The sequence below is a fragment of the Malurus melanocephalus genome, unplaced genomic scaffold (genome assembly GCF_030028575.1).
Source record: "Malurus melanocephalus ecotype Western Australia unplaced genomic scaffold, MMel_1.1 scaffold_133, whole genome shotgun sequence".
In the NCBI taxonomy this organism is placed as follows: Eukaryota; Metazoa; Chordata; class Aves; order Passeriformes; family Maluridae; genus Malurus; species Malurus melanocephalus.
Genome location: NW_026623365.1, coordinates 1,217,014 through 1,227,388, shown reverse-complemented (window position 1 = coordinate 1,227,388; position 10,375 = coordinate 1,217,014). Strand labels below are relative to the sequence as shown.

The 10,375-nt window shown below is 53.1% G+C and overlaps 1 protein-coding gene across 1 annotated transcript in view; it reads right to left on the bottom strand.

The window, feature by feature from the left end:
• LOC130576258 (myosin-7-like) overlaps nucleotides 1-9,373 on the bottom strand; it is a 13,215-nt gene extending 3,842 nt beyond the window's left edge. Inside the window, exons 1-29 of the mRNA XM_057370777.1 lie at nucleotides 9,173-9,373; nucleotides 8,586-8,729; nucleotides 8,009-8,165; nucleotides 7,873-7,900; nucleotides 7,529-7,640; nucleotides 7,026-7,118; nucleotides 6,849-6,912; nucleotides 6,552-6,650; nucleotides 6,360-6,463; nucleotides 6,142-6,280; nucleotides 5,939-6,057; nucleotides 5,681-5,830; nucleotides 5,325-5,495; nucleotides 4,871-5,180; nucleotides 4,704-4,771; nucleotides 4,477-4,564; nucleotides 4,245-4,362; nucleotides 4,034-4,157; nucleotides 3,743-3,879; nucleotides 3,534-3,660; nucleotides 3,302-3,430; nucleotides 2,989-3,231; nucleotides 2,486-2,662; nucleotides 2,228-2,373; nucleotides 2,043-2,133; nucleotides 993-1,382; nucleotides 778-904; nucleotides 557-675; nucleotides 3-182 (exon numbers count right to left, since the gene is read on the bottom strand). Of these exons, the coding sequence (XP_057226760.1) occupies nucleotides 3-182; nucleotides 557-675; nucleotides 778-904; nucleotides 993-1,382; nucleotides 2,043-2,133; nucleotides 2,228-2,373; nucleotides 2,486-2,662; nucleotides 2,989-3,231; nucleotides 3,302-3,430; nucleotides 3,534-3,660; nucleotides 3,743-3,879; nucleotides 4,034-4,157; nucleotides 4,245-4,362; nucleotides 4,477-4,564; nucleotides 4,704-4,771; nucleotides 4,871-5,180; nucleotides 5,325-5,495; nucleotides 5,681-5,830; nucleotides 5,939-6,057; nucleotides 6,142-6,280; nucleotides 6,360-6,463; nucleotides 6,552-6,650; nucleotides 6,849-6,912; nucleotides 7,026-7,118; nucleotides 7,529-7,640; nucleotides 7,873-7,900; nucleotides 8,009-8,165; nucleotides 8,586-8,729; nucleotides 9,173-9,373 (4,155 nt within the window). The remainder of the gene's footprint in view (nucleotides 1-2; nucleotides 183-556; nucleotides 676-777; nucleotides 905-992; nucleotides 1,383-2,042; nucleotides 2,134-2,227; nucleotides 2,374-2,485; nucleotides 2,663-2,988; nucleotides 3,232-3,301; nucleotides 3,431-3,533; nucleotides 3,661-3,742; nucleotides 3,880-4,033; nucleotides 4,158-4,244; nucleotides 4,363-4,476; nucleotides 4,565-4,703; nucleotides 4,772-4,870; nucleotides 5,181-5,324; nucleotides 5,496-5,680; nucleotides 5,831-5,938; nucleotides 6,058-6,141; nucleotides 6,281-6,359; nucleotides 6,464-6,551; nucleotides 6,651-6,848; nucleotides 6,913-7,025; nucleotides 7,119-7,528; nucleotides 7,641-7,872; nucleotides 7,901-8,008; nucleotides 8,166-8,585; nucleotides 8,730-9,172) is intronic.
• Nucleotides 9,374-10,375: the final 1,002 nt, after the last annotated feature.

The window sequence follows — 10,375 nt, the reverse complement described above, 5'->3', positions numbered from 1 at the left end:
TCCTCAGTGCGCTGGATGGCATCTGTCTCATACTTGGTCCTCCACTGTGCCACCTCAGAGTTGGCCTTGGAGAGCGAGCGCTGGAGCTCAGCCTTGGCCTCCGTCTCCTCCTCATAYTGCTCCCTCAGCAGGTCGCAGTCATGCCGGGCTGACTGGAGGGCATGGGCCAGTGCATTCTTGGCCTGGGAGGGAGAGAGAGATGAGGTGAGGACAAGTTGGGTCCACATCAACTTGAGCCATCTTGGCATTCTCCAACTCAGCAAGATGTTGTTTTCATCACTGCAAGCTGACCAGACCTTCTGTAAATCAATCCAACGTAACCCAGTCATCTCTAGACCAACCCAACCAACAACCAAGTTACAACCAAGTTACCAACAACCAACTCCTTGAACCTCCTTGAAATCCCCCAACTCTACTGAACTTCCTGAGGACCCTCAACTTTTTTTCTCCCACTCTGAGGGCAGGCTTATGATGCATCTCCCTGTCACAAACCAACCACATCCTTAACACTGGASGTGTCTTGTCAGCCCCCCTGACCTCCCCAGCAAAGCCCTACCTTGACTTCTTCCTCTAGCTGCCTCTTGAGGTCCTCCAGCTGTTGTGTGTAGGTGAGTTTTCCTCGCGTCATCTGGTTGATGAAGGCTTCCTTTTCCTCCAGCTGCCTGGAGAGCTCACCTGTTGGGTGGAGTGGTGGATAATCACTTGMTGGACACACCCCAAAGCCACCCCACTGGGCAGGGGATAGGCAACTGGGTTAGGAAAGAGCAAGCCCCTCACCATTTTCTGTCTGGAGCTTGGCTCGTTGAGTGGTGAGGTCATTGACCATGCGTTGGGCCTCTTCAGACTTGGTCCGGTGCTCATTCATCTGATCTTCCATGGTGCGGCACATCTTCTCCAGATTGGCCTGCAAACAGGAAGGGCAGGAAGATGAAAGTGGACCTTGAGRGGTCAGTGTAAGAGTGTTCCTTCATGGCTGGAGACCTATTTCCTACCTTGGCCTTTATSAGTTGCTCCATGTTGGAGCCGACATCATCCAGCTCCAGCTTGAGCTCACTCTTCTCCTTCTCCAGCTTCTGCTTGACCCGCTGTAGGTTATCGATCTGCTCACTGAGCTCAGCCACGCTGTCAGCGTGTTTCTTGCGCAGAGCAGCAGCTGTGGCCTCATGCTGCAGTGTGGCCTCCTCCAGGTCCCGCCTCATCTTCTGGAACTCTGCTTCCCGCTTCTTGTTGAGCTCAATCTGCACTGAAGTGGCACCACCCGCCTCCTCCAGCCGCTCGCTGATCTCCTCCAGCTCCCGTGACAGGTCTGAGCGCAGCTTCTCCACCTTGGCTCTGCCTGTCCTCTCTGCCTCCAGCTCTTCCTCCAGCTCCTCAATCCGTGCCTGTGCTCCGGAGATGAACATGTTTTCAGGTGAGTTGGTTTCACCCGACTTCTCCACTCAACACAACCAATCGAGCTGGAGAGCCTTTAAGTCAATTCAAGTCAACCCRTCCTATGTAGACTCATCCTCTCAACCCAGACAGCTGTAGACACTTCACCTCAACCAATCTTGATCCCATCCAGTTTTCTTCAACCTGGTCAAGATACAAGCTCTCCAGATCAACCTGGATTCATTTGAAGACACTCCACCTTCTCAAATTACCTTGAGTTTCTTCAACTCAACCAGTCTTGAGGACATTCAGTTCAAACAGTCCTAGAGCTAACTTGGTTARACAGCTCAGCACAAACTTCTCTAAGGACTTTGGAATTAACATGATTCAACTCAGAGGTCTGCTTAGCTCAGATGGTTCTACCCAAGATGCTCCCCCTACCTTGAGTACTCCAGACCCATTGGTTCAGCTCAATCCCCTCCCCAAAGCCAACCTGCCCAGGAGTACATGGGTCATTTCAAGGGAGAAATTCTGGGACAAAGGACATGCCATGGGCTTCAGACCTCAGGTGGGTGGCACACTGCTTTAGGTCCCTCTCAAWAGGTGTGAAGAAGAAAATGGGGAGGACCAATTCCTCTTTTTTGTTGCCCCCAAGCTGAAGCCCACCTCACCTGAAGCTCTTTGAGCTTCTTCTGGAGCTGGGCTGCAACTGCTTGCTCATCCTCAATTCTGGCATTGAGGGCGTTGAGCTCAAAGTCTTTCCTGAGTGTGGGGAAAAACACCAGGCACTCGTGATCCTGGGGGCTCAGCAGAGAGGGGTGTTATAGGSAAAGGACAAGACAATGCAGGACCTTACTTTTTCAGCCTCTCATCCAGTTGTTGCTTGTCATTCTCCAGGTCCATGATATTTTCCTGAGCCAGCTTCAAATCACCTTCCAGCTTCCTTTTGGCCCGTTCCAGGTCCATCCGGATYTTCTTCTCCTGCTCCARTGAGCTCTCCAGCTGCCAGTGARACAGAGACACATCCATCAACCCCCCACAAACACATCCCAAGAGAAGMTCCACACCCCAAGGGACCAGCTATATGCCTGTGGTGGGAGTGGCCTATACTCACATCATCCACTTGCTGCTCCAGCTTAACTTTGGCCTTTGTCAGGGTGTTGACCTTGTCTTCCTCTGCCTGCAGATCATCCAGCGCTTGCTGGTGAGATTCTTGCAGGGCCTTCTTCTCTTTTGTTAGCTTGACAATGACCTCATCTAGCCCAGCCATCTCCTCTGTGAGGTTTTTGACCTGTAGGAGGAGAAATATCAGGCCTCCAGCTGGGTACCACAGTTAGGAGAAGAGACAGGTTGGATCAAAGTCAGGAGATGCAGGAAAGCACAACGAACCTTGGGTCTGGGTGATGCAATCCAACCAGCCTCAGATCGTTAAAACCCAGCCCAAGCAGTTTTGGGCSTTTATGACCCAACTCAACCAGCCTTAAATTTGGCAACCGAAACAGCCTTGAATCTCAGCAACCCAACCCAACCAGCCTTGGGTCTTCTCCAAAGCTATTCACTTTGGTATGGGTCAACTCAAATCTCCAGTCTGAGGTCAAAGCCTCTCTCCACCCTTACCTTGTTCTCAGTGGCGTGTTTCTCCTTCTCCACCTTGGCCAATGACAACTCAAGGTCATCAATATCCTTCTTCAGCTCAGAGCACTCATCCTCCAACTTCCTCTTCTTTGCTGTCAACTCAGCATTCATCTCCTCCTCATCCTCCATCCGCTCTGTCATCTCCTTCACCTTGGCCTCCAGCTGGATCTTGTTTTTGATCAGCTGGTCACAGCGCTCCTCAGCATCAGCCAGGTTATCTTGCTCCTGGAAGGGYGAAGGTTGGTTAGAGGTGAATGAAAAAGGAGTGAGGGGCTGGGACATCTAGGTCACTCACAGCYTGCACTTGGAGCTGRAGGTCATTCTTCTCCTGCAGCATGGACACCATCTTCTCCTCCAGCTCCTTCCTCCGAGCTTCTGACTTCTCCAAGGCCTCCTTCAGCCGCCCAAACTCTTCTTTCATGTTCTGTGTGAGGCACAAAKGTACCATGTAAGTCTCATATCTTCYTTTATGTCCCCTTCCTCTCYCCATCCCCCACMCACCTTCCCTACCCATGGCCCTGTCYYACCTGCATCTCTTTCTCKGTCTCAGCRCTCTTCAACAAGGGCTTGATCTTGAAGTAGAGCTTCATCCAAGGCCAGTTCTTCACCCCCATGAAGGCCCTGATGTTCCACTGGATCACCAGCAGTGAGTCCCTGGAGAAKGCACAGCAAGATGCAGGTCACCAGGGTCTTCAACTCGACATGGATGCAACACCATCTCCATCTCACCACCCACCTGCGCTCTAGGATCTTCTTGAACTCCTGGCGGGAGAGGAAACCACGGACTTGGGCCTGCAAGCGGGTCATGATTCGGGCCAGGCGCTCATCCCGCATCTCTTCCAACAGCCCCAGCAGCCCAGCCTTGAAGAAGACCTTTGAGGAGAGATGAAGATAAGTGCTACTGGGATTTAGGGGTGTGGTAGAGGGATGAATGGTTGCATGGGTGAAGTGAGCTCAGATGGGCAGGTGGACAAGTGGACAGGTGGGACCATGGAGGCCATCAGGAATGGAGACTAAGTGATCTCACCTTGGTGTGTCCAAACTTGTACTGATTGTGGTCAATATCAAGGGATCCCAGGAGTTTCTCGGCACCCTTACGGCTGTCGATGAACTGCCCTTCGGGAATGGCAGCAGGGTTCAGGATGCGGTACCTGGTGACCAGAGRGGACAGGAAACCCCAGAAATCAGCCCCAGTGGGGTTGTCCACCCCATCCCCACRTTTTCTCCTCTGTGCCTACCGCTGGCGGAAGTCCCCATAGAGGATGCGGTTGGGGAAGCCCTTGCGGCAGATGCGGATGCCTTCCAGCACCCCGTTGCAGCGGAGCTGGTGCATCACCAGGGGGTTGTTCATCACACCTRGTGGGTCATCAAGACTGGTGAGTGAAGGTCTGCTTCACAGCACTGCTCCCCACCACCACCTTTGGCCAGGGCCCAGCACTGTGCTCTGGATCCCCTCAGGGACTGGCTCACCAGGAGACTTGGTCTCATTGGGGATGATGCAGCGGACAAAATGAGGGTGGGTAGACCGCAGGTTKGTCATCAACTTGTTGAGGTTTTCCTGAAAGATGGAGGAGGAGATGATAAAGGGAATGAAGACATCCCCCCAGCCTGTCCCACCAAAGGCCATCYCTTGCCATAAGGACATGTTTTCCATGCCCACACACCCTGGGGTCCACCAGTAACTCTTGGACTCTCACCCGATGCAGGGCAGAGACAGTCTGGAAGGAGGAACCTTTCTTCTTAGCTCCTTTCCCCTTCTCCACAGCTGTTGGAGAAGAAAAGATGAGATAGGTCAGGGACGGGGTGAGAATGCCAGATAGGTCAGGGGAGAATGCCAGATACTGAGGAAGGGGGTGCCCCTTACGTGCATCAGCCCCAGCATAATTGGCGAAGAGGTTGGCCAAGAGCTTCAGGGCTGACTTCTGGTAGAGCCCCACCACTGTCTCGTTGAGGGGGTCCTTGTTCTTCTGCAGCCACCCAATGATGTTGTAGTCCACTGTGCCAGCATAGTGGATAATGGCAAAGTGAGCCTCTTGCTTCCCCTTGACATTGCGTGGCTTCCCAAAGTTGGCCGACTTGCCCAAGTGATTATCAAAGAGCTTGGCCTTGAAGGTCATGTCCGTGGCCTTGGGAAACATGCACTCCTCCTCCAGGATGGACATGATTCCCATGGGCTGGGAAGAAAAAACCTCAGTGGTGGTGGAGGACATGAAACACAACCCAACYGGCCAACYTTGGGGKCTCTGGCAAGCTGCAACTGAAAAGGYCCTTCCCCAGCAGCCCCCTCAGYCCCCAYGAGGCCCTGCGGCARGTGGTACCTTCTCAATGAGGTCGATGCAGGCTTGGAGGTCCATGCCAAAGTCAATGAACTCCCATTCAATGCCCTCCTTCTTGTACTCCTCCTGCTCCAGCACGAACATGTGGTGGTTGAAAAACTGCTGCAACTTCTCATTGGTGAAGTTGATGCAGAGCTGCTCAAAGCTGTTGAACTGGGGAAGGAGAGAGGAGATGRCMAGTGGGGTTAACTGGATCAAYTCAACACCCARTACATTCACTGGGGTCAATTTCAGCCCCACCTGACTCAACACAAATGAAAGTGAGGTCATCTGACCAYCCAGTAGAGATAACTCCCCACCCAAAAGGGTCAACCACAACACAGTCAAGCAGGRCTTACATCAAAGATCTCAAATCCAGCGATGTCCAGCACACCGATGAAGTACTGCCTTGGCTGCTTGGTCTCCAGTGAGTTGTTGATCCTGGTCACCATCCAGTTGAACATCTTCTCATACACGGCCTTGGCCAAGGCTCCGACGGCATATATCACCTGGAAGAGAGATGTCCCACCAGTGTGAGGGGTCTTTTGTTGTCCTCCTTGCTGGAGATGGCACCATGTCACCCCAAAAAGAAGAGGTTTTGGGGATGTCCTACTCACCTGCTGGACATTCTGCCCCTTGGTGACATACTCATTGCCCACCTTGACCCGAGGGTGGCACAACCCCTTGAGGAGATCAGCYGAGTTCAGCCCCATTAGGTAAGCTGACTTGTCTGCCTCTGAGGATGAAGAAGTGAAAATATGAATCTGGAAGGATCATGGGGTTCAYCCCAGTTTCCACCTCAGCCTTAGTAGGGCCCAACCTTCTGTGCCATCTGGTTCTGCCTGCTCTTCACGTTGTTTCTGCTTGAACTTCATGTTGCCGAAGTGCATGATGGCACCTGTCAGTTTATAGATGGAGTTCTTCTCCTCTGGGGTGAAGCCCAGGACATCAAAAGCACTCTGTGGGGCAAAAATGTGGTCAAGATCTTCTCCAGCCCACAGAGACACATACATACTGCCTGATGGCCTCTCATCTCACATCTGTGGCCAGAAGCTCCTCTGCATCRTCAATGGACGGAACCGTGGTCTCTCCTTGGGAGATGAAGGCATAGTCGTAGGGGTTGTTGGTTACCAGCATCATGTCTGAAAGGAGTAAAAGGGGTTGGAACAGTCAGGTCCCAAAAGGAGTGCAGGGCCAGGTATTTGCAGGTAGATTGGGAGCATGGCTCACCCAGCAGCTCTGGCTTCTTATTGGAGAGGATCTGRTAATAGATGTGGTAGTTTCTTTCAGCCTTCAGCTGGAAGATGACACGGGACTTCTCCAGGAGGTCTGGGGATGAAGAGAAGATGGGTGGAGGTTGGGGTGAGGAGATGGAGRGTCAGATGGGTGAATGGATGGAGGCTTGAGGATATGGAAGGGTAGATGGATTAGTAGTATGAGAAGGATGGACATGCAGAYGAAGAGGTGGATGGAGGCATGGATGATGGATAACCAGATGTCCTCTCATGGAGCCCTCAACCTACTCACATGTCTCGATGTCAGCCGATGCCAACTTCCCAGTGGCTCCGAAATGGATCCGGATGAACTTTCCCTGAAAGGGTAGTGGAAGTGACCACTTTCTCCCAGAACACCCMAACCCATAGACCTTTCCCATGGATTCCACTCCATAGACTCTTCCTCATAGACTCTATCCCCAACACTCACAAATCGGGATGAGTTGTCATTCCGGACAGTTTTGGCGTTGCCAAAGGCTTCCAAGGCAGGGTTGGCCTGGATGATCTGGTCCTCCAGGGTGCCCTGGTAGAGTGGGACAGTGTCAGGGAGCTTCTCACAGTAAGGGGAAGGGGGTTGTAGGGTTTGAGGTTGAAGGGATGGATGAGAGGACACAGAGGTCCATGAAGGTCTATGTGGGCAAAATTGGGTTGATGGACAGGGATGTGAGTTGATGCCATGGAGGGATGCTTAGTTAGGTGGATGGAAATGGGACAGATGAATGGAAAGTTAGATAGATGGTTGGTTGGTTGGTTGGTTGGTTGGTTGGTTGGTTGGTTGGTTGGTTGGTTGGATGATTGGTTGGATTGTTGAGTTGGGTAATTGGGTGTTGCTTGGTTGGGTAATTGCATGGTTGATTGTGTTATTGGTTGGACAGACGTGCTCCAGTATGTTGGCCACACCCCAGGGTGTCATACCCCACCCAGTGCCCTCACCTTGCCCGGGGCTCCCGTCTCCTTCTTGCCACGGTCCCCGATGGCAGCGATGACGGCGAAGTACTGGATGACTCTCTTGGTGTTCACAGTCTTCCCCGCCCCGGATTCTCCGCTGAAAGTAGCCAAGGAAAGCAAGGGTTGGGTACTGGTGCTGTGGGCTAGGGGTGGGAACTCACTGGGGAGGGATGGATAATGGACCTCCACAGACAAGTCCAGATGGCGATAAAGGGTCGGCCGTGCCGGTGAGCATGGCTTCAAGGGGGAAGGGGAGGGGCTGTGTGCCAGCTGGGAGGGTCTTGACAGTGAGCAGGACTAAGACAATGCTTAGAGATGAGATCACTCACGTGATGAGGATGGACTGGTTCTCACGATCTGGTGGGATRAAAGAAAGAGAAGAAACATGAGGTTCTGAAGCCCACCTTGGCTCTGCCCCACATCTCCTGCTCCCCAAAAAGGAGAGGACCTGCAGAARGTCCCTACCTGTCAGCATGTTCTGGTAGGCATTGTCAGAGATGGAGAAGATATGGGGGGGAGCTTCACTCCGCTTCTTTCCCCGGTAGGCAGCCACCACCTCAGCGTTGTAGACAGGCAACCACTTATAGGGGTTGACTGTCACGCAGAAGAGCCCCGAGTAGGTCTGGAGAAAACAAYAGGTGGGTCAGAGCTGGGAGGTGCTGCACCACCAGGTGGTCCAAGGGGTCTGCAGGAGTGACCTCTTGTGTCTAGATGATATTTGGGTTTAGGTGACCCCTGTGGTCTGGAAATAGGACGTCTTGGGTATGGGTGACCCAAGAAGTCTGGAAATAGGAGGTCCCAGTTCTGGGTGGCCCATGAGAKCTGGAGAAGGGACATCCTGGTCTTGGGTGGCCCAAGAGGTCTGAGACATCTTGGGTCAGGGTGGCTCAAGAGGTGTGAAGAAGGATCACCCCAGTTATGGGTGGACCATGAGATCTGGAGAAGGGACRTTTTGKGTCTGTGTGGCCCAGGAGGTCTAGAGAAAGTGCATCCCAATTCTGGATGGGGTCTAGAGATCCTCCTAGATGGGCTCCCAACTCACATAGATCATCCAAGAGGCGTAGCGGTCCTTGAGGTTGTAGAGGACGGCAGGCTCATGGAGGAAGGTCAGCATCGCCATGTCCTCGATCTTGTCAAACTTGGGTGGGTTCTGCTGCATGATCTCATCCTCCTTGACCGTCACTGTCTGCTCAAGGTAAGGAGGACCCCATGGAGCAGGAACACAGGGCAAGGAGTTGCCCCAGTTGTTCCCTTCYGTAGGGCTGGGATTTGGGAGTCTAYGTGTTCCCTTGGGAGCCAGAGGAGGCCTAGGTGTCCCTCAAGTGATAGAGAAGATACTTTGTGGCCTGGGTGTCTCTGGGCTGATAGAGGATGTCTCTAGGCTGGATAGAGTCTAGTTGTCCAATGGGTTCTGGGAAATGTTGGATCAGGGTCTACGTGTTTCCTGGGTTCTAGAGAGGATGCTGTGGTATCTGAACACCCAGTGGGTGCTAGAGTAAGTGTGTTGGGGTCTATATGTTTCCTGGGTTCTACAGAAGGTTTGGATTGGATGGGTTCTTTGTGTCACGAGTGGAATGCAGTTGCTATTTTGAGGTTCTGGTGTCCCAGGCGTAGCCAGGGTCTCCCCACCTTGCCATGCTCCGTCTGAGCAGTGATCTTGGAGCCCTCACGGCTGATGATGGTGGCCTTGACATATTCCTCCTTCTCATCAGGGACAAAGATGTCCTTCTTCAGGTCGAAGGGGCGGGTCTGGGCAGCCAACCGTTCCTTCTCCGACTTGCGGAGGTAGGGGGCGGCCTCCCCAAATTCGGCCATCTCCACATCAGGCATGGTGGCACTGGATGGGACTGCATGAGGCAGGAGGGATCAGACACTCCCAGTACTTCCAGTTCCTCCCAGCTGATCCCCTTCAGCTCCTTCCTTGGTGAACCCATCATTCCCTGTTTCTTCTCCACATCTACCACTTCCTCCTGGTCAACCCAACTCCTTCATTCTACCCCAGTGCTCCCAGTTCCTCTCCAATGCTCCCAGTCCTCCCAGCTGGCCCATCCCAAGTCCATCCTCAGTGGTTCCATCATCTAGAGTTCCCTCCCAGCACTCCCAGTTCCTCTCCACTTCTCTGAGTCAACCCCATCCTTGGTGATCTCATCCATTCTTCTCCTGTCTCCCAGTCCTTTCCAGTGCTCCTAGTTCTTGCCAGTTATCCTCATCTCCATCCCAAGTAACTCCTYGGAAGTCCCAGTGCCCTCCCCAGTGCTCCCAGTTCCTTGCAGTGCCTCACACTGCCTGTCCTTTATCCCACCCTAGCAACTCCCAGCAGCCTGCAGTACTCTTCCATCCCTCCCAGTCCTTCCCAGTTCCCACACAGACCCTCCCAGTGTTATCCCAGGCCCTCCCAGTCACCCTCAGTCTCCCCAGACACCCCTCAGTTCCTTCCAGAGCTCAGCCCCACCTCTCTCTGTGTTCTCCGAGGCAGGGGGTGACAGTGCAGACTCAGGGGGGCTCTGGTCCTGGTCCGGGACACAACAATCAACCCAGTTTGTCCCAGCATGTCCCAGTATATCCCATTACATCCCAGCATCCCTAACCAGCCCCACCTGTACTTCTCCAGCACATCATCACACACACACATTCACACATGCACAGAGTACTGCTCAATAAGTCTCAGTATCCCCCAAGGATTTATCCAGTATCTTCCYCCCTCCCCCAGTATCATTCCAGTCYCTCTCAGTTACCACATAAATCCTCCCAGCATCATCCCAGTCCCACCCTGTTCCCCCACAGATGCTCCCAGTATCATCCCAGTATCGTGCAAAGACCCTCCCAGTTCCT